Source organism: Macaca nemestrina, chromosome 2, assembly GCF_043159975.1.
Source record: "Macaca nemestrina isolate mMacNem1 chromosome 2, mMacNem.hap1, whole genome shotgun sequence".
Lineage (NCBI taxonomy): Eukaryota > Metazoa > Chordata > Mammalia > Primates > Cercopithecidae > Macaca > Macaca nemestrina.
The window spans coordinates 112,772,025-112,795,526 of NC_092126.1; the positions used below are offsets into that span (position 1 = coordinate 112,772,025).

Sequence of the window (23,502 nt, forward strand, 5' to 3'; positions counted from 1 at the left end):
AGGTCTGATGGAGGCCAAGGGCCCATACCCAGGCAAGTACCAAGGGGACTCAGAGGCATCCAATGCAGCAGATAGGAGCAGTCCCACTGGGATCTGGAGACCGCTTGCAGTGAGGGGTGGCATGAGGGTGTGGATTCTGTTACCTGGGTAGGTCTGCAGTGAGGGTCAGCAGGAACCAGGAAAACCTCCATAACTCGATCTTTCTTCAAGGGCAGTGGGAGCGTTAGATAGCAAAATGGGTCAAAGGTCACCGAAACCTTAGCACATTCTGGACAAACCAAAGTAGATTTGAAGAGGCCATGGAAAGTATCCACAATCACAGAATCATTCCTCAACCTGTGATTCTCCCAGGCTTCCTTTGCCACCACCTGCATGAAGGGATAAATAGGACATTCTCAACACCACTCAGTCCCTTGCCCCTGCATCCAGAATGACTCACAGCAAACCTGGAGATGAATCAGGCGGCAATCTGTACAGCCAAGAGCTTGATCCAGGATAAGCAAGGCCAGGACTACTCTTAGTGTATCATACTCATACCACATGCCAGCTCTACACCCAATCCCCACCCCAACACACATATATATATTTCATATATATGTTTATATATATATTTCAAATATATATTATATTGATTGATTGAGACATGGTCTTGCTCTGTCGCTCAGGCTGGCACGATCATGGTTCACTACAGCCTCGAACTCCTGGGCTCAAAGCGATCTTCCTGCCTCAGACTCCCAAGTAGCTAGGACTATAGGCACGCCCCACCATGCCTGGCTAATGTTTTTTTAGTTTTGGTAGGGATGGGGGTTTTACTATGTTGACCAGATGGTTCTAGAGCTCCTGGCCTCAAGTGATGCTCCCACCTCAGCCTCCAAAGTGCTGGAACCGCAGGGGTAAGCCACTGTGCCTCGTTGTAATCCCCACACTTAATAAGGTTGGCACCATAGGACCTATTGGAAACTAGGGGTTTGTGTGTCCTGATAGGAAACAGAACCCGGAGGACACTATGGGTACAGATACATAGCCAGGACAAGGAAAGTCCCCCTATATGTTTCCAGTGATCTAAAGTAGTTTTTGGCCGGGCACAGTGGCTCATGCCTGAAATCCCAGCACTTTGGGAGGCCGAGGCAGATGGATCACCTTAGGTCAGGAGTTCAAGATTAGCCTGGCCAACATGGTGAAATCCCCTCTCTACTAAAAATACAAAAATTTGCCGGGTGTGGTGGTACATGGCTGTAGTCCCAGCTACTCAAGAGGCTGAGACAGGAGAATCGCTTGAACCCGGGAGGTGGAGGATGCAGTGAGCGAGATCGCATCATTGCACTCCAGCCTGGGTGACAGAGTGAGACTCCATCTCAAAAAAATAAACAAATAAATTTTAATAATTTTATCTATACTACAGTTCAGCTAACTCATAGTTTTTCTAAGAAGATCTAAATTTTACTTTAAAGCATTCATACTGATTATCCCAATGTGACAGGGCAGCTGAAATACTAAAATCCTCTTGCACTGATCAGAAAATCAAGGTAAAAAGTATAAATGTCCTAATGATATTAATAACAAATTAAGTAATCATAGATAGCTTTTATTGTGAGCGATAACAATCTTAGGGATCCTCACTATAGGCACTTTACAATTTTCAGAGTGTTCTTAGTCCCTAGTTCACCAGTGAAATATCAAACAAGCTCACTCAAATTTGAAAAAGCCCAAGAGGAAGCATTAGGAGTAACCAGGGGACAGTGGCTCACACCTGTTGTAATCTCAGCACTTTGGGAGGCTAAGGTAAGAGGACTGCTTAAGCTCAGGAGCTGGAGACCAGCCTAGACAACATAGCAAGATTTTGTCTCTATTACAAAAAAAAAAATAGCAGTAACTACAGTTAGCCCTTTTCTGACCAGAGACCATATACCTATAACTAGCTACAGTGAGAAGCAACCAGGGCCCTGGAAGCAACACTCAAAAGACCAGAAGAATATCCCTGCACTCTCAATATGAGGCAGCTTCTTCGTTCAGACATCATTAATGGCATACCGCGTCTGGCCGCCCATTGGCATCCTTCAGCTCCAAGTAGGGCTTCTTCTTTACTCGGTTCAGATCTTCATGCAATCCATCTAGAAGAAAGGCTAACAGCTCCTGAGAATCTTGTTGCTGGTAGCCAGAAAATTGAGGAGCAAAACGTCCCACTTGAGTCTACAACAAAAGCAACTGCATCAGAAGGCATAATATGTAAAGAACTAGTTAAATCAAATGAGAACTATCATCAAAAATAGCTTTGAGGAGTTAGCTGGGTAGTGAGAGAGAACACTTGGTTGAGTAGTCCAATTAACTCCTGAAGAGCCTACAGGAGGCCAGTGGTTCCCACCAGAGAGAAGGCCTAGATCAGAGAGCCAGGAGGATGAATCTGGAACCTGGGCCACTACCTTAAGTCCTAGGGAGGAAGGGTGGGGTATCCTGAGTAACCACACCCAAGTACTGACATAAATCCCTCTCCAACATGTCCTTCTTTGGTTCAGAGTCTTAAACTCCATAAGGACATTACAAACGATACTTTCATCAGCTGGAGGAATCCTCCTGTACATAACAGCCCTCAGGTCCCTAAATACTGTCTGTCCAGTATTATTCTCCACCAGTTATTCTGAGAGTATGGTCCCTAGCCAGCAGCATTAGTATCACCTGGGAGCTTAGTAGAAATGCACATTCTCAGGCCCCCACAGCAAACCCATTCAATCAGAAACTCTGTGGATGGGTCTAGCAGTCTATGTTGTATTAAGCACTCCCAGAGACTGTGATGTATCCTATGGAGAACCAGCCAGGCACGGTGGCTCACGCCTGTAATCCCAGAATTTTGGGAGGCTGAGGCAGGCAGATCACCTGAGGTTGGGAGTTCAAGACCAGCCTGGCCAACATGGTGAAACCTGGTCTCTACTAAAAATACAAAAATTAGCTGGGCATGGTGGTGCACACCTGTAATCCCAGCTACACGGGAGGCTGAGGCAGGAGAATTGCTTGAACCCAGGAGGCGGAGGCTGCAGTGAGCCAAAATCGTGCCAGTGCACTCCAGCCTGTGCGACAGAGCAAGACTCTGTCTCAAAAAAAAAAAAAAAAAAATGGAGCACCACAGTTCTACACCTGTTCTCTAATACCATAGCCACTAGCCACATATGGCAACCTAAATTTACATTAATTACAATTAAAAACCATTAAAAATTCAGTTCCTTGGTCAAATGAACCACATCTCAAGTGCTCAGAGGTGCTTGAGCTGGTGGCTGCCATAACACAGTACAAATATATAACACATCCATCACTGAGGAAGCTCCACACTTCCCTAATATCCCTAAACACTACCTTCTAGTTGTTTATTTACATTAGCTTCAGCACAGTGTGTTGCCACCCAATTCTTTTTTATTTTTTTATTCTGGGACAGGGTCTGTGTCGCCAAGGCTGGAGTACAGTGGCACAATCACAGCTCACTGCAGCCTTGACCTGTCAGGCTTAAGTAATTCCTCCCACCTCAGCCTCCCTGGTAGCTGGGACTATAGGTACATCACCATGTCCAGCTAATTTTGTTGTTGTTTTAGAGACAGAGTCTCGCTCTGTTGCTCAGGCTGGAGTGCAGTGGTGCGATCTCAGCTCACTGCAACCTCCACCTCCCAGGTTCAAGCAATTCTGCCTCAGCCTCCTGAGTAGCTGGAATTACAGGTGGGCACCATCACACCTGGCTAATTTTTGTATTTTCAGTAGAGATGAGGTTTCATTATGTTGGTCAGGCTGATCTCAAACTCCTGACCTCATGATCTACCCGCCTCAGCCTCCCAAAGTGCTGGATTACAGGAATGAGCCACCATGCCCGGACTTTTTTTGTTGTTGTTGTTTTTTCTTTGAGACGGAGTCTCGTTCTGTCACCCAGGCTGGAGTGCAGAGGCGCGATCTCGGCTCACTGCAAGCTCTGCCTCCCGGGTTCATGCTATTCTCCTGCCTCAGCCTCCCGAGCAGCTGGGACTACAGGCGGCTGCCATCACACCTGGCTAATTTTTTTTTTTGTATTTTTAGCAGAGACAGGGTTTCACCATATTAGCCAGGATGGTCTCGATCTCCTGACTTCATGATCTGCCCGCCTCGGCCTCCCAAAGTGCTGGGATTACAGGCGTGAGCCACTGCGCCTGGCCAACTTTTTTGTTGTTTTTAAAGAAACAGAGACTTGATCAGGCGTAGTGGCTCATGCCTATAATCCCAGCACTTTGAGAGGCTGGGGCAGGCAGATCCCCTGAGATCAGGAGTTTGAGACCAGCCTGGTCAACATGGCGAAACCCCATCTCTACTAAAAACACTAAAATTAGCCAGGCATGGTGGTGCACACCTGTAGTCTCAGCTACTCAGGAGGCTAAGGCATGAGAATCGCTTGAACCCGGGAGGTGTAGGCTGCAGTGAGCCAAGATCGTGCCACTGCACTCCAACCTGGGCAAGAAGAGAGTCAGACTCTGTCTCAAACAAAACAAAACAAAAACGGAGTCTCACTATGTTGCCCAGCCGGGTCTCAAACTCCTGGGCTCCAGGGATCCTCCCACCTCAGCCTTCCAAGAAACTGAATTTTTATAGTCTGGCTTAGGAAACTGACCATTTAAATACTGCCATCACAGAATACAGCATTCTGAGGAATGAGCTTACAAATAACTTCTGAGACATCCCCAACCCAGAGGTGGGCAGTGAAGACACTTAGGGGTGTGCTAAATGACTGAATGACAGGAAAAAAAGGGTTTGACAATGTGGTACTTTTAGTCTCAGATTCCATCTTTTTTTTTTTTTTTTTTTTTTTGAGATGGAGTCTTGCTCTGTTGCCTAGGCTGGAGTGCAGTGGTGTGATCTTGGCTCACTGCAATCTGCATCTCCCAGGTTCAAGCAATTCTCCTGCCTCAGCCTCCCACGTAGCTGGGATTACAAGTGTGCACCACCATGCCCAGCTAATTTTTGTATTTTTAGTAGAGAAGGGGTTTCACCATGTTAGCCAGGCTGGTCTTGAACTCCTGACCTCAGGTGATCCACCCACCTTGGCCCCCCAAAGTGCTGAGATTACAGGTGTGAGCCATCGTGACTGGTCATCAGATCCCATCTTTTTTTTTTTTTTTTTTTTTTTTTGGAGACGGAGTCTTACTCTGCCACCAGGTTGGACTGCAGTGGCGCAATCTCAGCTCACTGCAACCTCCACCTCCCAGGTTCAAGTGATTCTCCTGCCTCAGTCTCCCAAGTAGCTGGGACTACAGGCATGCGCCACCACGCCTAGCTACTTTTTGTATTTTTAGTAGAGACGGAGCTTCACCATGTTGGCCAGGATGGTCTCAATCTCTTGACCTAGTGATCCACCTGCCTCGGCCTCCCAAAGTGCTGGGATTATAGGCGTGAGCCACAGCGCCTGGCCCAGATCCCATCTTAATCCCAAAATGCAACAAAAGGAATGCCTCATAACAACACTAAACCACTCTCCCCAAAGTGGGAAAAAGGAAGTACAGGAGTGTATCCTTTACCCGAAAATCTGAAATCCAAATGCTCAAAGATCCATAACCTTTCTAACACTGACACGATATTCAAAGGAAATGCTCACTGAAACATTTTAGATTTTGGAATGGGGATGCTGAACTAGTAAGCGTAATGTAAATACTGTAAAAAAAAAAACCCTAAAAAACCTGAAGTCCCAAAACATTTCTGGTCCCAAGCATCTATATACAGAGATACTCAACCTGTATATATATATATGTCTACCTACTTTGAACATGCGAGGTGCCACATGGGCATCCCTTCCAGACCACATCTGCTTAATGAGCTCTGCATAGGCTTCTGCAATTTCCCCTTTCATCCCCAGAGGGTTGTCTCTGTTGATTTCGGCTTCATACTCATCTTTGAGAAAGTAGTCAGTCAGTGGTGCAGTGTTGCTCAAGCACTGAAACAGAACATGATGAGGGCTTTACATACCTTCTAGACAGTACCAGAGATACAAGATAAATCAAGTTCTAAAGGGTCACTGAGGGACAACCCCAACAAAATGAGGCACTCAGGAGATTCTCTGAAGGCTCATGACGAACGGTAAAGCACAGCCTCAAGGAGGTCAAGCTGGTGGACCCCTCGCAGCTAATCTCTGAGGGACGTGGTCTTAGAGGATTGCAGATGCATTGGCTAAGATTTTGTCTCTGAAAAAAACTACCTTAGGAAAAAAGCTGAATAAACAAATAATTCTTGTTTAATGAAAAAGTGGTTTTTTTTTTTTTTGGCTTTTTTTTTGAGACAGAGTTTTGCTCTTGACGTCCGGGCTGGAGTGCAATGGCGTGATCTTGGCTTACTGCATCCTCCACCTCCTGAGTTCAAGTGATTCTCCTGCTTCAGCCTCCTGAGTAGCTGGTATCACAGGCGCTGGCCACCACACCCAGCTAATTTTTGTATTTTCAGTAGAGATGGGGTTTCACCATGTTGGTCAGACTGGTCTCAAACTCCTGACCTCAGGTGATCCGCTCGCCTCAGCCTCCCAAAGTGCTGGGGTTACAGGCGTGAGCCACTGCGCCCAGCCTTTTTCATTAGTTTCTGTTTTTACTGCTATTATTTCTCTCCTTCTACTTCCTTTGGGTTCTTTCCCCTAGCATCATGAGATGGAAGCTTAAATCGTGAAATTTTAACCCTTTTTGCCCTAATATTTACATTTAGAACTTTAAAACTCCTCATCATTATCCTCACTCAATAGCTAAGGAAAACTGAGGGTACAAAGACTTGGAAAAACTTGTCCATGAAAAGCCAAATCACACCTCTTCTTTAGTACTAGGCTATTTCCACGTCACCACAAGAGGAAAATAACTTTTTTTTTGTTTGTTTGAGACAGAGTTTCGCTCTTGTTGCCCAGGCCGGAGTGCAGTGGCACGATCTCGGCTCACCGCAACCTCCACCTCCCGGGTTCAATCGATTTTCCTGCCTCAGCTTCCTGAGTAGCTGGGATTACAGGCATGAGTCACCACGCCCAGCTAATTTTGTATTTTTAGTAGAGATGGGGTTTATCCATGTTGGTCAGGTTGGTCTGGAACTCCCGACCTCAGGTGATCTGCCTGCCTCGGCCTCCCAAAGTGCTGGGAGCCACCGTGCCCAGCCAGAAAATAATTTCAAAACCCAAGGGTTATCTAATCTTTTAACAAATGTTTTATGTTTTTACTTACACTACAAAAAACTTCAAAGTTAGACTGTAAGTCAGGTGTGGTAGTTCATGCCTGTAATCCCAGCACTCTGGGAGGCTAAGGAGGGTGGATCACTTGAAGCCAGGAGTTCCAGACCTTCCTGGTCAACATGGTGAAACCCCATTCTACTGAAAATACAAAAAATTAGCTGGGCATAGTGGCACATGCCTGTAATCCCAGCTACCCGGGAGGCGGAGGTTGCTACAAGCCAAGACTGCATCACTGCACTCCAGCCTGGGCAAGAGAGCAAGACTATGTCTCAAAAAAAAAAAAAAAAAAAGTGAGAATGTAAGTCTTTAATTTTTTTATTTTTTTTAATTTTTAGAGATAGGGTCTTGCTCATGTTAGCTAGGCTTGGTCTTAAACTCCTGGGCTCAAGTGATCCTCCCATTTGGACCTCCCAAATCACTGGGATTACAGGTGTGAGCCACTGTACCCCGCCAGATTATCAATTTTATGGGGACAAAAACCATTGCTGGTTTGCTTACCACTGAGTCCCTATGTAAAGAATATCAGGCCAAGTGCAGTGGCTCAGACCTGTAATCCCAGCACTTTGGGAGGTCAAGGTAGGAAGACTGCTTAAGGCCAGGAGTTTGAGACCAGCCTGGGCATCATAAGTGAGACCCCATTTCCACCAAAAAAAAAAAAAAAAAAAACACATACAAAACAAAACGAAAAAACAATTAGCAAGGCCTGGTGGTACACACTTGTAGTCTCAGCTATCTGGGAGGCTGAGGTAGGAGGATCACTTGAGCCCAGGAGTTCAAGGTTACAGTGAGTTATGATCATGCCACTGCACTCTAGCCTGGCAACAGAGAGATCCCACCTCTAAGAAAAAAAAAAAAGAATTTTCTTTGCTCAAACAGAAGGTCTAGCTTTGCCCCTGGCTTCTGGGAGGTAATCTGTTTGCCCCTGGAATGTTATGCCTGATAGGACTGTCTGTCTGCCTGGTGGGCCTTGGGTCATACTGGATAATCTAATAATACAATTTTGGAGGTGGAGAGGAGGCTGACCAGAAGGGCACAGTCTAGTCTTAGGGTGAGAAGGGCTAGCCACTCCAGAAAAACCAACAATGTGACTTAGGGTGGGAGCTTTGGGTCATACGGTACCAGTTCACCTAGGTAATTAGTCAATCATATTTATACTTTATTATTTTATTTTTTTTGAGACACAGTCTCTCACTGTCACCCAGGCTGGAGTGTAGTGGCACGATCTCGGCTCACTGCAACCGCCGCCTCCCGGGTTCAAGCGATTCTCCAGCCTCAGCCTCCCAAGTAGCTGGGATTACAATTGCCTGCCACCATGCCCAGCTAATTTTTTGTATTTTTAGTAGAGACAGGGTTTCACTATGTTGGCCAAGCTATTCTCAAACTCTTGACCTCATGATCTGCCCACCTTGGTCTTCCAAAGTGCTGGGATTACAGGCATGAGCCACCACGTCCTGCCAGTCAATCATACTTATAAAATGAAGCCCCAATAAAAATTCTGGACACTGAAGCTCAGGTGAGTTTCCATAGTTTGCAGCATTCCATACGCATCATTACACATCAATGCCAGGAAAGTACCATGTTCTGGCCAGGCACTGTGGCTCACGCCTATAATCCCAGCACTTTGGGAGGCTGAGGTGGGTGGATCACCTGAGGTTGGGAATTTGAGACCAGCCTGGTTAGCCAACATGGTGAAACCCTGCCTCTACTAAAAATATAAAAATTAGCCAGGTATGGTGGCGTGTGCCTGTAATCCCAGCTACTTGGGAGGCTGAGGCACGAGAATTGCTTATACCCGAGAGGCGGAGGTTGCAGTGAGTCAAGATTGCGCCACTGCACTCCAGCCTGGGCAACAGAGAGAGGAGAGAGATGCTGTCACAAAAAAAAAAAAAAAAAGGAAAGTACCATGTACTGACTCCATAGGTAGAAAACAACAGAAGCTCTACATTTTGACCCCCCTGACCTCTGCCCTATATGCCTCTCCCCTTGGCTGATTTTAGTCTACATCCTCTCACTACAATAAACCATTATCATGAGTATAATAACTAAGTAAATTCCGTGACTCCTTCTAAACAAATTATCAAAACTAAGGCTGGTCTTGGAAACCTGCAAACTTGCAGTTGGTTTTGGAAATGAGGGCAGTCTTGGGGACTGTGCCCTCCTAACTTTGAAGCTGGACTTTAACTCCTTGCAGCCCATGACTATTACAGTGCTGTCACATAATATATGCCCAATAAATATTTGATGAGTTAATAAACAAGGTTTATTTTCTTTTCCATTTTGAGACAGGGTCTCGCCATGATCCTCAGGCTGGCCTCAAACTCCTGGCCTCAAGCAATACTAGCAATACTACCCCCTCAGCCTCCCAAAGGGTTGTGATTACAGGTGTGAGCCACTGTGCCTGGCCAATAAACAAGTTTCAAATAGGGGATTTTGGAGTTTCTCTAGTAAGGAGCATGGGGCGGGACAGCTATCTTTTTTTTTTTTTTTTTTTTTTTTTAATTGGAAACGGAGTTTCACTCTTGTTGCCCAGGCTGGAGTGCAATGGTCCAATCTTGGCTCACTACAACCTCTGTCTCCCGGGTTCAAGCGATTCTCCTGCCTCAGCCTCCCGAGAAGCTGGGATTACAGGCATGTGCCACCACACCCAGCTAATTTTTGTTTTTTTTTTGTTTTTTTTTGTTTTTTTTTTTGAGACGGAGTCTTGCTGTGTCTCCCAGGCTGGAGTGCAGTGGCGTGATCTCGGCTCACTGCAAGCTCCGCCTCCCGGGTTCACGCCATTCTCCCGCCTCAGCCTCCCAAGTAGCTGAGACTACAGGCGCCCGCCACCATGCCCGGCTAGTTTTTTGTATTTTTAGTAGAGACGGGGTTTCACCATGTTAGCCAGGATAGTCTCGATCTCCTGACCTCGTGATCCACCCGCCTCGGCCTCCCAAAGTGCTGGGATTACAGGCTTGAGCCACCGCGCCCGGCCTAATTTTTGTATTTTTAGTAGAGATGGGGTTTTGCCATGTTGGCTAGGCTGGTCTCGAACTCCTGACCTCAGGTGATCCACCCACCTTGGCTTCCCAAAGTGCTGGGATTACAGGCGTGAGCCACTGCGCCTGGCTGGGACAGCTATTTTTAGTGAAAAGGTAGTCAGCCTTCAGCAAGGCATAACTGAGCTTGGCATCACCTGCTATAAGTTCTCCTCATCCCATCAGAGACCAATCAGGGATACACTCCAATATTTTCTAGAGAGATCATACCTAAACAGTCGATAAAATTCAAAATAATCTTACTATAAAACTAAACACAGAACTGACTACAAAGACATCTGGGGTCCACAAACACTGATGAAGCCATTCTGTACCACCTAGTGGGAGATGCCCTGGCAGAGACTACTGAAGCACTAACAAGGGGTAGGCAGGGACTCCTGGGACAGGATCCACCCAGTATCTTTACAGGCCACTTCCACCCAAACCTCAAGATGCTGTGTTATTTGAATGGAAGTTCTTTCCTCTACCTGCAAAGCGGAGTTCATGAAGCAGGTGTTTCCCAGGTTTCCAAGTCCACAGAGCCCAGGTTGTATATGAGAGGATGGTGGCTCCTGACAATTATACGAAGCAGAAAAGCCAGATCCACTGGAAAACACAACACACATCAGCAATAAAAGCAAGTGTATAACACATGCCCTCAAGATGTTTTTTGAGGCTCCTATGGGGGCCTCTAGAACTTGTGTGTGGTAGTAAGCCCATGATGCAAATTCCCTCTACCCCCTCCCCTGCCCTCCAGACCTGCCCCACCCTTTACTTGACACACTAGCAGCTGGTAAGCACATCCTTAAGGAAAGAAACACTATTTGAATTTTCCTGTTAGGCTTTGGCAAATGCTAATTTTGCCAGGTGACTTAAGGGAAGACCATTTTAGTTATCAAGAGCTTGCATCTGCTACCACCCACCAGGCCACACCCAGGCTTGACTGGCCCTGAAAGTTCATGCACACTTCCTCACCTCATTCGCCCTCTTCCCCCAATCTATGCCATGTGGCATGTGTGCCTGAAATGCTTGGAGAAAGGATCACGGCCATCCATAGCTGAGCACTTCTCTGTGCTTGTCCTTCACAACTACTCTGCCATATGTGCCAGCCCATCCCTTCATAAACAAATGCAGAGACCCCCACCCTGCCCCACACTAAGACTACCTGTGATGTAGGCTGTGGGGAAAACACCAGCTCACAGGAGGACAAGCAACACAGATCAGAACTTGGAAGCACACTTTACTACAGGTATGAAATGGAGTGAGAAACTACATGCAGCACGTTCCCATGAGGAACTCTAACCCCACCATGCTTAGTGTAGCAGCAGATGAGCTCTCAAGATACAGCCTGGGAAAGGACAGAGGGAAAGGAAGCAGAGTGAAAGGACCTGCTCTTACCCCCTGCTGACACCGGAACTGTGCATCCCACAGGTGCTAGTGCTATCACCATTTGCAATGGGAGAGGCAGACACTGAGGAATAGGGACTTGCTGATGATTTTGGAGAGGTAGTAAAATTTCTGCTAGGCGCAGTGCTTGATCTGGGAGAGAGAAGCAGAAACAATGCTACTGACTTTTTGCAAAGAGCAAGCCCTATTTAATGCCTTAGGTCGCTTCTCAAGAAATAAATGTTCTTCATATTCAGTAAGTTAAAATAAATTACAAAAAGCCTGTATTCATACTACTTCAAGGTAAACTTAAAGTGAGAGTCCAGAAATTAATTGGTCTTCCTGTCACATCAGTCCACAGCATCATATACCCTTTCAGTGTGAAAAACCACAAGGCTGGCCAGGCGCAGTGGCTCATGCCTGTAATTAAATAGCTGGGTATAAGGACATGAGAAGAGAAAAATGCCAATTTGGTTTCACTATGCTTTCTATGGAGAATTTTGTTTCTTCAAATTTGCCACTGTAACCTGTTTCAAACTCATGTTTTAATATTTTTCAGGCTCTTACTTTAGATTTCTACTTTCAAATTAATTCAAGGGCTAATTGCCCAAATTTTAAATTGCTATCAATTTCATCAATCTGCTAGAATCTATATAAGGACATAAGGAAGAAAGTAAATCTTATTTTAAAATTTTTAATTTTTACCTTTTTTTTTGTACTCCATAGCACTTTGGGAGGCTGAGACAGGCAGATTGCCTGAGCTCAGGAGTTCGAGACCAGCCCGGGCAACACAGTGAAAACTGTCTCTACTAAAATGTAAAGGAAATTAGCCAGGCCGGGCGCAGTGGCTCACACCTGTAATCTCAGCACTTTGGCAGGCCGAGGCAGATGGATCACCTGAGGTCAGGAGTTTGAAACCAGCCTGACCAACATGGAGAAACCCTGTCACTACTACAAATACAAAATTAGGCCAGGTGAGGTGGCTCACCCTTGTAATCCCAGCACTTTGGGAGGCCAAGGCAGGCGGATCACGAGGTCAAAAATTCAAGACCAGTATGGCCATGAGGTCAGGAGTTCAAGACACAGTGAAACCGCATCTCTACTAAAAATACAAAAATTAAGGCCGGGCGCGGTGGCTCACGCCTGTAATCCCAGCACTTTGGGAGGCCGAGGCGGGCGGATCACAAGGTCAGGAGATCGAGACCACGGTGAAACCCCGTCTCTACTAAAAATACAAAAAATTAGCCGGGTGCGGTGGCGGGCGCCTGTAGTCCCAGCTACTCAGGAGGCTGAGGCAGGAGAATGGCGTAAACCCAGGAGGCGGAGCTTGCAGTGAGCTGAGATCGCGCCACTGCACTCCAGCCTGGGCGACAGAGCGAGACTCCGTCTCAAAAAAAAAAAAAAACAAAAATTATCTGGACGTGGTGGCGGGCACCTGTAATCCCAGCCACTCAGGAGGCTGGGGCAGGAGAATCACTTGAACCTGAGAGTGAGCCAAGATTGCACCACTGCACTCCAGCCTGGTGACAGAGTGATACTTTTTTTTTTTTTTTTTTTTTGAGACAGAGTCTCGCTCTGTCACCCAGGCTGGAGCGCACTGGCGCGATCTCGGCTCACTGCAAGCTCCGCCTCCCGGGTTCATGCCATTCTCCTACCTCAGCCTCCCGAGTAGCTGGGACTACAGGCACCCGCCATCACACCCGGCTAATTTTTTGTATTTTTAGTAAAGACGGGATTTCACCGAGTTAGCCAGGATGGTCTCGATCTCCTGACCTCGTGATCCGCTCACCTCGGCCTCCCAAAGTGCTGGGATTACAGGAGTGAGCCACTGCGCCCGGCCGATACTCTGTCTCTTAAAAAATAACAAACAAACAAAAAAACCCCAAAAGGTTCATCTTCAAGCATCCTGGTTTGATTTACAAATCATAAACTTCTCTGAATTTTTTTTTTTTTTTTCTTGAGACGGAGTCTCATTCTGTCACCAGGCTGGAGTGCAGTGGCACAATCTTGGCTCACTGCAACCTCCATCTCCCGAGTTCAAACAATTCTCCTGCCTCAGCCTCCCGAGTAGCAAGCACTACACGCACGTGCCACCACACCCAGCTAATTTTTTTGTATTTTTAGTAGAGACAGGGTTTCACCATGTTGGCCAGGATGGTCTCGATCTCTTGACTTGTGATCTGCCTGCCCTGTCCTCCCAAAGTGCTGGGATTATAGGCATGAACCACCGAATCTGGCCTGCTTCCCTGAATTTTAAGAATTATCAGTGAAAGGCAAAGAGAAATGGCAATAAGGCCAGCTGAGGTAGCTCACGCCTGTAATCTCACCACTTTGGGAGGCTGAGGTGGGTGGATGGATCACTTGAGATCAGGAGTTCGAGTCTAGCCTTACCAACATGGTGGAACCCCGTCTCTACTAAAAATACAGCCAGGACTAGTGGCGCATGCCTGTAATCCCAGTTACTTGGGAGGTGAGGCAGGAGAACTGCTTGAACCCAGGAGGCAGAGGCTGTAGTGAGCCGAGATCGTGCCATTGCACTCCAGCTTGGGCAACAAGAGCAAAACCCCATCTCAAAAAAAAAAAAAAGAAAAGGAAAAACGGCAATAAGAGATGACTTTCCCCAAAAAGGCTGGATGCAAATTAAATAGCTGGATATAAGGACATGAGAAGAGAAAAATGCCAATTTGGTTTCACTATGCCTTCTATGGAGAATTGTTTCTCCAAATTTGCCACTGTAACCTCTCTGTTTCAAACTCACGTTTTAATATTTTTCAGGCTCTTACTTTAGATTTCTACTTTCAAATTAATTCAAGGGCTAATTGCCCAAATTTTAAATTGCTATCAATTTCATCAATCTGCTAGAATCTATATAAGGACATAAGGAAGAAAGTAAATCTTATTTTAAAATTTTTGATTTTTACCTTTTTTTTTTTTGTACTTCAGAGCAATAGTCTCCTTATGTTGCCCAGGCTGGTCTCAAACTCCTGGACTCAAGCAATCCTCCTGCCTCAGCCTCCCAAAAGGCTAGGATTACATACATGAGCCACTGTACTCAGTCAAATAAGAAAGTGAATCCTCTTCCATTGTTTCAAATATAAAACTGGGATTTCCCTTCTAGAATACTGGGTTATTTTTAGAATACAGAAAATGAATAAGAAGATGTGCTGTCCCCACACAGTGCTCACCCTCATGGGATCTGATCTCAACTTGGCTTCCCTATGAGAAGAAAAACGTGGCAGCAAAAACAAGTATGATCTTGTATACCAGCAGTGGGCACGTCAGGAAATTATATAGGGCCTAAGCGGGTACCTGAACCGAGGTTTGCTCCACAGTGCGGTCACAGCAAGGGAGAATGAGGGCTCCTCAGTCTCTCACCTTCCCATAAGGAAATGTACCCTTCTCTAATCCTAAAGAGGATTTGGTTCACACAGCTTCATCCTCATGCTGCAAAGGAGCCCAAGAACTCAAGCAGTTGCACTAAGCGAGATTCACCATAGTCAAGGGTACTCTCATTCACCACATGGGAGACTTAAGCATGCATGCATTCAATCCTGTCCAGTGAGACATCCAACGTGATATCCTAGCCTCTTATGCATAAAGAAAGTCTGCTGCCCAAGGCTGGTCTGATAGGCAATAGCAGACTCAGTCATCTCAGCACTGAGAGCAGGTAAGACAGAATAGTGATATTCGAATGCTGATGCACAGAACCTCAAGTTGTATGGTATGGCACTCCTCTTTTCAGTAACTATTCATTGGTAACTTATCTATTTTCTTGAGCTTAAAAGGGCAAAAATCAGCTGGGCCTGGTGGCTCATGCCTGTAATCCTAGCATTTTGGGAGGCCAGGGTGGGAAGACTGCTTGAGGACAAGAGTTCAAGATCAACCTGGTCAACATAGCGAGACTCTGTCTCTATTTATTTTATTTATTTTAAAAAAAGGGCAAAAATCCATACAAATCATTTGAGATATCCAAGACCTGTCGATTTCTTAAAGAGACAACATTTCCGGATGACAGAAATTAAAGAAAAATTTTATTTGACGTTTAAAATGTTCTAGAAAATACTGCCAGTAGTTTTCATAGTAAATTCAATCAAAAAGAAACCAAATTAAGGGCATAAAAGGATACTTTTTATGTGCTTGAAAATTTACACAGTAAGATTAAAAAAAAGAAGAAAAAAAAAACTCTATCCTTAGGCTGGGTGCAGTGGCTCATGCTTATAATCCCAGCACTTTGGGAGGCTGACCTTGTCTCTACAAAACAGAAAAAGTCAGGCATAGTGGCTCATGCCTGCAGTCCCAGCTACTCAGGAGACTAAGCCGAGAGGATCCCTTGATCCCAGGAGCTAGAGGTTGTAGTAACTATAATCATGCCATTGCATTCCCGTCTGGGCAACAAAGCAAGACCCCATCTATTAAAAAATACTCTATCTTTGACAGACAAGTCAAAAGCAAAACTTCTCTTCAGAAAATTTACTACAACCTGGGAAATGCTGAGCACTAGGGCAGGGACTAGTCTCGAGACCTTCAGGCAACTGTGGAACACATCCTGGGCATTACAGGCTGGAAAATAGGCAGCCAGGGGAAATGTCTGAATCTCAGGCATATATATTAGGTAGGCAGTATCTCACTGATTTATGACTGGGTCTCATGCCACACTCTGAAAACAGACACCACGCCTCCAAACAAGGATACCTCTGCTCCTAAGAGACACTGTAGGCAAGCCTCAGGACTCCCAGGCACCTTTCTACTGTTAAGTCCTGCTCCCAAGGCATGTCAGGTGATTATCAATTACAACTCAAATGTGTGCCTGAAACCATGGTGGAGACCTGTAAAACATCCCTGTGCCCAGGCCCAAAGTGAGGTTCTGGGCAAACTAGGCAGAGCCCATGCCTACCCTCCTTAATCTACTGCACTCCACTTGCTTCTCAGACGTTCTCCAGACTGAATGCTGCTCTGAGAATAAGTCCATCCTTTAAGACTAGGCCAGGCACGGTGGCTCACGTCTGTAATTCCAGCACTTTGGGAGGCTGAGGTGGGCGGATCACCTGAGGTTGGGAGTCAGAGACCAGTCTGACCAACACAGAGGAACCCTATCTCTACTAAAAACACAAAATTAGCCGGGCATGGTGGCACATGCCTGTAATCCCACCTACTCAGAGGCTGAGGCAGGAGAATCACTTGAACCCAGGAGGTGGAGGTTGTGGTGAGCTGAGATCGCGCCATTGCACTCCAGCCTGGGCAACAAGAGCGAGACTCCAGCTCAAAAAAAAAAAAAGACTGACCTCAAGTATCTGGAGTCTGGTACCTGGAACTATAATTAAGATAACAATAAACTCTTTTAATTTAACTTTATCTATTTATTTATTTATTTTGAGAGTGTCTCATTCTGTCGCCCAGGCTGGAGTACAGGGGGCCAATCTCAGCTCACTGCAGCCTTTGCCTCCCCAGTTCAAGCAATTCTCATGCCTCAGCTTCCCGAGTAGCTGGGATTACAGGTGCACACCACGTCTAGCTAGTTTTTTTATTTTTAGTAGAAATGGGGTTTTATCCTGTTGGCCAGGCTAATCTCGAACTCCTGGCCTCAAGTGATCTGCCCGCTTCAGCCTCCCAAAGTGCTAGGATCATAGGTGTGAGCCACCAAGCCCGGCTAATTTATTTTTCATTCATTCACTCATTCATTCAGTCATTTATTTATTTTTACAAAGATAATGTTTATTGACAGTCACAGGCCACAGGGGTAAGCCTGTGGCTTCTGGGATTGGGTTCTGGGATGAAGGAGAACCCGTGCCCCCTGCCCTGGGCCTCTGCTGGCTGAGGAGGCACAAGGTGAGAAGACGCCCAGGGTGCTCAGACTAACCAGGGCCTCCCTGGCAGCCCAGGAGTGCGGGTGCTGCAGAGACAGGGCCCTTGCAGACCTAACCTAGAGCCCACCATCCCCACAGCCTGTGTGAGCAGAAGCCAGGACCCACAGGCTGTGCCCCAGGCTTGTCACTGTTGCCAGTGGAGGTGGGCAGCTGCCCCTCTTGGCACCTGAGACAGTGAAAGAAGAGGCCTGCTGCCATGAAGAAGACACTCCGTGGACAGACTTGCTGGGGCTGAGTTGAGGGGCACATGGAGGCAGGTCAGCTGGTCTGGTCAGCTGTCCTTGTTACCGCTACTTTTGTGGTCTGAGGCTGTAGCCTTGGTCAGGTTCCCAGCTTCCCTCTTCAGGACACTGAGCAAAGTCTGGGAGCTCTCCAGCATCTTGAGGTAGATGGCCTCCGTCTCCGCGATGGTCTGGTAGAACTTTACTTACTGAGAAAGGCAGTCTTGTATGTCAGGTTCTCACTGATGTAGGCCAGCTTTTCTGTCAGCTGCCTCACCTCATTCTGCAGCTGCTGCTACTCATCCTCCTCCTGCTGGATCTGCCTGCTTCTGGCATAGCTCCTCTACGAATTTGACCAGCATGTTGTTGTACTTCTGCAGCGCCACACCCTGCTGGGTCAACATCTCCCGGGGCCTCCTATTTTTTTTTTTTTTGAGATGGAGTTTCACTCTTGTTGCCCAGGCTGGAGTGCAAATGGTGAAGTCTCAGTTCACTGCAACCTCTCCCTCCTGGGTTTAAGCAAGACTCTGTCTCAAAAAAAAAAAAAAAAAAGAAAAAGAAAAAGAAAAAAAACGGCCGGGCGTGGTGGCTCACGCCTGTAATCCCAGCACTTTGGGAGGCTAAGGCGGGCGGATCAAGAGGTCAGGAGATCGAGACCATCCTGGCTAACATGGTGAAACCCCGTCTCTACTAAAAATACAAAACATTAGCCAGGCGTGACGGCGGGCGCCTGTAGTCCCAGCTACTCGGGAGGCTGAGGCAGGAGAATGGTGTAAACCTGGGAGGCAGAGCTTGCAGTGAGCCGAGATTGTGCCACTGCACTCCAGCCTGGGCGACAGAGCGAGACTCCATCTCAAAAAAAAAAAAAAGAAAAAAGAAAAAAGAAAACAACAACAACAAAAAAAACAAAGAAAAAAAAAACCACCACCAAGGAATCCATCCATGGAAACATTTACTATCCTCTGCCAAGAAATATATTAAATTGGAGGGAGGACTGTTGAGGGATAAATAAATAAACAGAAATATATAGGCCGGGCACGGTGGCTCACACCTGTAATTCCAGCACCTTGGGAGGGGATCACGCCACTGCATTCCAGCTTGGGTGACAGAGAAAGACTTTGTCTCAAAAAAACAAAAAAGATAAATATATAAAACTGACCCTGTTGGTAGGTTTTTAAAAAGTTTCTAAGCCAACTAGTGACCTTCCTTCGATAACATATTCCCTTGATGTATGTTTCTTTTTAATTTTTGAGACGGAGTCTTGCTCTGTCGCCCGGGCTGGAGTGCAGTGGTGTGATCTCAGTTGACCGCAACCTCCGCCACCCAGGTTCAAGAGATTCTCCTGCCTCAGCCTCCTGAGTAGCTGCGACTACAAGAGCACACCACCACACCCATTTTTTTGTATTTTTAGTAGAGACGGGGTTTTACCATGTTGGCCCAGGATGGTCTTGATCTCTTGACCTCGTGATCTGCCTGCCTCGGCCTCCCAAAGTGCTGGGATTACAGGCATGAGCCACTATTTCCATTCCCTTGATTTCAACTTCTCTGTGTCTTTGACACACAATGTATTACTAAACATGTTTGGTCTCTTTTTTTTTTTTGAAATGGAGTCTTGCTCTCTCATACACACTGGAGTGCAATGGTGCCATCTCGGCTCACTACAACCTCTGCCTCCTGAGTTCAAGTGATTCTCCTGCCTCAGCCTCCCAAGTAGCTGGGATTACAGGTGTACGCCACCACTCCTGGCTAATTTTTTGTATTTTTAATAGAGACAGGGTCTCACTATGTTCACCAGGCTGGTCTTGAACTCCTGAACTCAAGTGATCCACCCACCTCGGCCTCCCAAAGTGGGATTACAGGCCATGAGCCACTGTGCCCAGCCTTGTTTTATTTTCTTGTGTGTTTTGAGACAAGCTCTTGCTCTGTCACCCAGGCTGCAGTGCAGTGCACAATTATAGCTCACTGCAGCCTCAAACTCCTGTGCTCAAGGGATCCTCCCACCTCAGCCTCCCAAGTAGCTGGAACTGCAGGCACAAGCTACCATGCCCAGCTAATTTAAAAAGAAAAATTTGTAGAGACAGGAGTCTTGCTATGTTGACCAGGCTGGTCTTAAACTCCTATCCTCAAGCAATCCTCCCACCTCAGCTTTCCAAAATGCTGGGATTACAGGTATAAGTCACCATGCCTGACTCTTTTCTTTCCAAGAGACAGGGTCTCCAGCCTGACCAACATGGAGAAACCCTGTCTCTACTAAAAATACAAAATTAGCCGGGCGTGGTGGCACATGTCTGTAATCCCAGCTACTCGGGAGGCTGAGGCAGGAGAACTGCTTGAACCTGGGAGGCAGAGGTTGTGGTGAGCCGAGATTGTGCCATTGCACTCCAGCCTGGGCAACAAGAGTGAAACTCTGTCTCAAAAAAAAAAAAAAAGGGGACAGGGTCTCACTCTGTTGCCCAGGCTGGAGAGAAATGATGCAATCATGGCTCACAGTAACTTTGAACTCCTGGGCTCAAGCAAGCTTCCTCCCTCAGCCTTCTGAAGTAGCTAGGACTATAGGCACACACCACTGTATATCCCTGGTGTGATTTGTCTTTTAAAGTCTGATCTGAGAATTTGTCTTTAGGTTGGTAAATTTAACTCACCTACAGTGATTCTAATGCTGTTATTAGACTTAAATGAATTTAATTCAGCCTCCTTATTTCAGGTTTTCTTTTTTTTTCCCCCTTTTTCCACATGTTCTAACACATTTTCTAATTACCATACTACTTAGTTTTTTTCCCCCTTCATTCTTGCCTTCCATTAAGTTTCCTTTTGCAGGTGTGGCAGTTTGCTAGTCACCTCCTGATAGCTATTTTCCCCTCCTTCCTTAGTTTGAGAACCCCAATTTTTAGTTGGACATGATGCAGTCCTGCTATATAGTACATCTCAGCCTTCCTGAAAGCCGGATATTGTCATATGATTAGCCAATGAGATGTAAAAGAAGGTTTGATGTATGACATCTGAGAAATGTCCTAAAAAGGAAGCAGTAGGTCCTCCTTCCCTTTTCCCTCTCCCAGCTACTGGAATGCAGGTCTAATTACTGCAGTTCTAGCAATCACCTCAGACCAGAAGTGGCCATCTTTGAAGTAGAAGCCACACACCGTAAAGCAAAATTGTCAGACAAAACAGCTGGGTTTAATATTGCCATGGAGCTGCTACATCAGCAATGGACTGACTGCCTACGTCAAAAATTCTTTTCAGAAAGATGTAAGCCTCCATCTTGCTTAATACGCTAATTTGCAAATTTTTCTTACCTGCCAGCAAGCCTTTCCTAACTGACATAGCATGTTTCAAAGTTATACATTCAATTTTCCATTTCTATTAGTTGTTCCATTAACTTATTAGGATCTCTATTTTTATTTTTCCCCATAAATTACATGAACTTACAATTGTTCACCTTTCTCATCCCCAAGAATAGTAGTTCTGGACATTCTCATCTCTCTCTGCTCTATACTAATTCCTACCCCCTCACCTATGTTGGCATTACCCAGAATTTATCTCTGGAATATTGCAGATATTAGATGCTTTCTTAAACCTTGCTTATTATTATTGTACCTTTATTTTTTTTTCCTGAGACAGAGTCTCACTCCATTGCCCAAGTTGGAGTGCAGTGGCATGATCCAGGCTCACTGCAAACACCATTCTCATGCCTCAGCCTCCCAAGTAGCTGAAATTACAGACATGCACCACCACACCTGGCTCATTTTGTATTTTTAGTAGAGACGGGGTTTCTCCATGTTGGTCAGGCTGGTCTCGAACTACCAACCTCAGGGGCTCAGTCCACCTCAGCCTCCCAAAGTGCTGGGATTACAGGCATGAGCCACCGCACGGGCCTTTTTTTAAAAAAAAGAGAGATGGGGTCTTGCTGTCACCCAGGCAGGAGTGCAATGGCGGAATCATAGCTCACTGCAGCCTCAAACTCCTGGACTCAAGCAATGCTCCCATCTGAGCCTGTCAGGTAGCTGGGACTACAGGCACTCACCATCATGCTTAATCCCATCTGCAAAGTCCCTTTTGCCATGTCACATGACATAGTGAGAGATTCTGAAACTGACTCTAGGAATTAGGATATGGATATCTCAGGGTGAAGATGAGCACAGCTATGCCTACCACAGCGATTTTATTCATCTTGTCAACAACTGGCACCCAGGGTTTCTTAAACTGGAGTCCATGACTGAACTCCAGGGGTCTAACATTTCTTCTCTTAAGAACTCAGTTTTCATGGTTCTCAAATGAACTAGGAGCTCCACTACTATGTAATGGTCACAGTCCAAGGCCTGACAGAAGGAAAAGGACAGAGCGCAACATTGTTCCCATAACTACTGGAACACAGATATAATTTCCAAAACTTATACCATAAGGAAAATTCATCACTTCTTTATCTCCCTTTCTAGGAACATGCACAGTTCCACATACCACATGAACATCTCCTGAGACAGATGTGTCTTTAGTCCAAGTTTTGTAGCTGAACAATTCACCCAGCAAGCTCCTAGGGCAACAAAGAGTAACAGGCCACTGGGCAGAAACAGGTGGAATCAAGCTATCACCTTTTGTTGTTTTTCTGGGGTCAGAGTCTTGCACTGTCACCCAGGTTGGAGTGAAATGTGCGATCTCAGCTCACTGCAACCTTCACCTCCTGGATTCAAGTGACTTTCGAGCCTCAGCCTCTGGAGTAGCTGGGATTACAGGCACCTGCCACCACGCCTGGCTAATTTTTGTATTTTTAGTAGAGACAGGGTTTTACCATGTTGGCCAGGCTGGTCTCAAACTCCTGGCCTCAGGTGATCCACTTGCCTCAGCCTCTCAAAGTGCTGAGATTACAGGCATGAGCCACCATGTTCAGGCCTCAACTATCACTTTTAAGACATATAAAACCCCATGCCTTAGCCCTCCTCTTATCCATCAAGGCCTCTAACTACAGGTGAAGAAAATAAAAGTATGACAAAAACAAAGCAACCTCTTGGTAGAGCAGCAACCTTAGACTTGATCCCTCAGATCCCTTCCTCCTTTTCTCATTCTCCACGAGGAAAAGCTCGCCACCTTGCTGAGATATCCTGACAGGTTTCCCTTAGATGCCGCCCTACTACCAAAAGCCAGGGTCTTCATCCAGAAGCAGGAACTCTGGATATACAAAATAGGCGTTTTTCATCTAAATCAGAACAGTTTTTCTTAGTACAAGTACTGCCTTAGGAAAGACTGTCTCTTTTGCACGTGTGAGCCTATGACAAGGGAGAAAAAATTCACTTACTTTGACTGCAAGGTCTGCCTGGGCCATGTGCCATCTTCATTTTGAGGCTCAATTACTAGCACCTGAGTAAAAGGGGAAACCAAATGAGGAGAGTTCAAACCACTGCATTTCCAACATGCTGAGAAGCAGAAAGAATCTGGCCACACACCCTGGGCAGAGCTACCTGCTGGGGAATGGCGTGGGCCCTCCTACCTGACCCTGGTATAGCCCAGCATCCTGGACAGTGTTGTCTAGCTTGCTCAACTGCTCGTAGGTGTTGCTCATGTATTTGTTCCAGAGCCGTGTTTCACGCTCCGCAGGGATGTTGAACAGCTTCCGCATCTCTTTCTCAATGGTTGCTAGGAACAGGCAGAAATATCACTTGGGGCTTTGTCCACATGCAAGGCTAAAGACAGCCATGGCAAACTAATGCTCATCTTCCTTCTTTTCAGATGCTCACAGGTGCTCTGGATCAACCCCAATAACTCTTAAAATCAATCATCTCCCATGGGTGGCCTCTTGCACTCATACGCCTGGAAAGTCTCCCTGTGCTTCT

The 23,502-nt window shown here is 46.2% G+C and overlaps 2 protein-coding genes across 4 annotated transcripts in view; both read right to left on the bottom strand.

Annotated features, from left to right (window-relative positions):
- The window catches only part of LOC105480435 (ubiquitin specific peptidase 4), a 68,153-nt gene that overhangs the window by 24,980 nt on the left and 19,671 nt on the right, over positions 1-23,502 (bottom strand). For 2 of the 3 annotated variants that reach the window (XM_011739307.3, XM_011739309.3), the window contains exons 5-11: positions 23,160-23,305; positions 22,968-23,029; positions 11,608-11,748; positions 10,698-10,815; positions 5,759-5,932; positions 2,032-2,190; positions 144-368 (exon numbers count right to left, since the gene is read on the bottom strand). In XM_011739307.3, coding sequence (XP_011737609.1) covers positions 144-368; positions 2,032-2,190; positions 5,759-5,932; positions 10,698-10,815; positions 11,608-11,748; positions 22,968-23,029; positions 23,160-23,305 — 1,025 coding nt within the window. The remainder of the gene's footprint in view (positions 1-143; positions 369-2,031; positions 2,191-5,758; positions 5,933-10,697; positions 10,816-11,607; positions 11,749-22,967; positions 23,030-23,159; positions 23,306-23,502) is intronic. The other variant, XM_011739308.3, reaches the window with a different exon arrangement.
- On the bottom strand, positions 13,215-22,961 carry LOC105480434 (microtubule nucleation factor SSNA1). The gene is given in 3 exon segments (XM_071091717.1): positions 13,215-17,883; positions 17,886-18,006; positions 18,008-22,961. Coding segments are annotated over 3 exon segments (351 nt in total). The 5' UTR covers positions 18,085-22,961; the 3' UTR covers positions 13,215-17,730.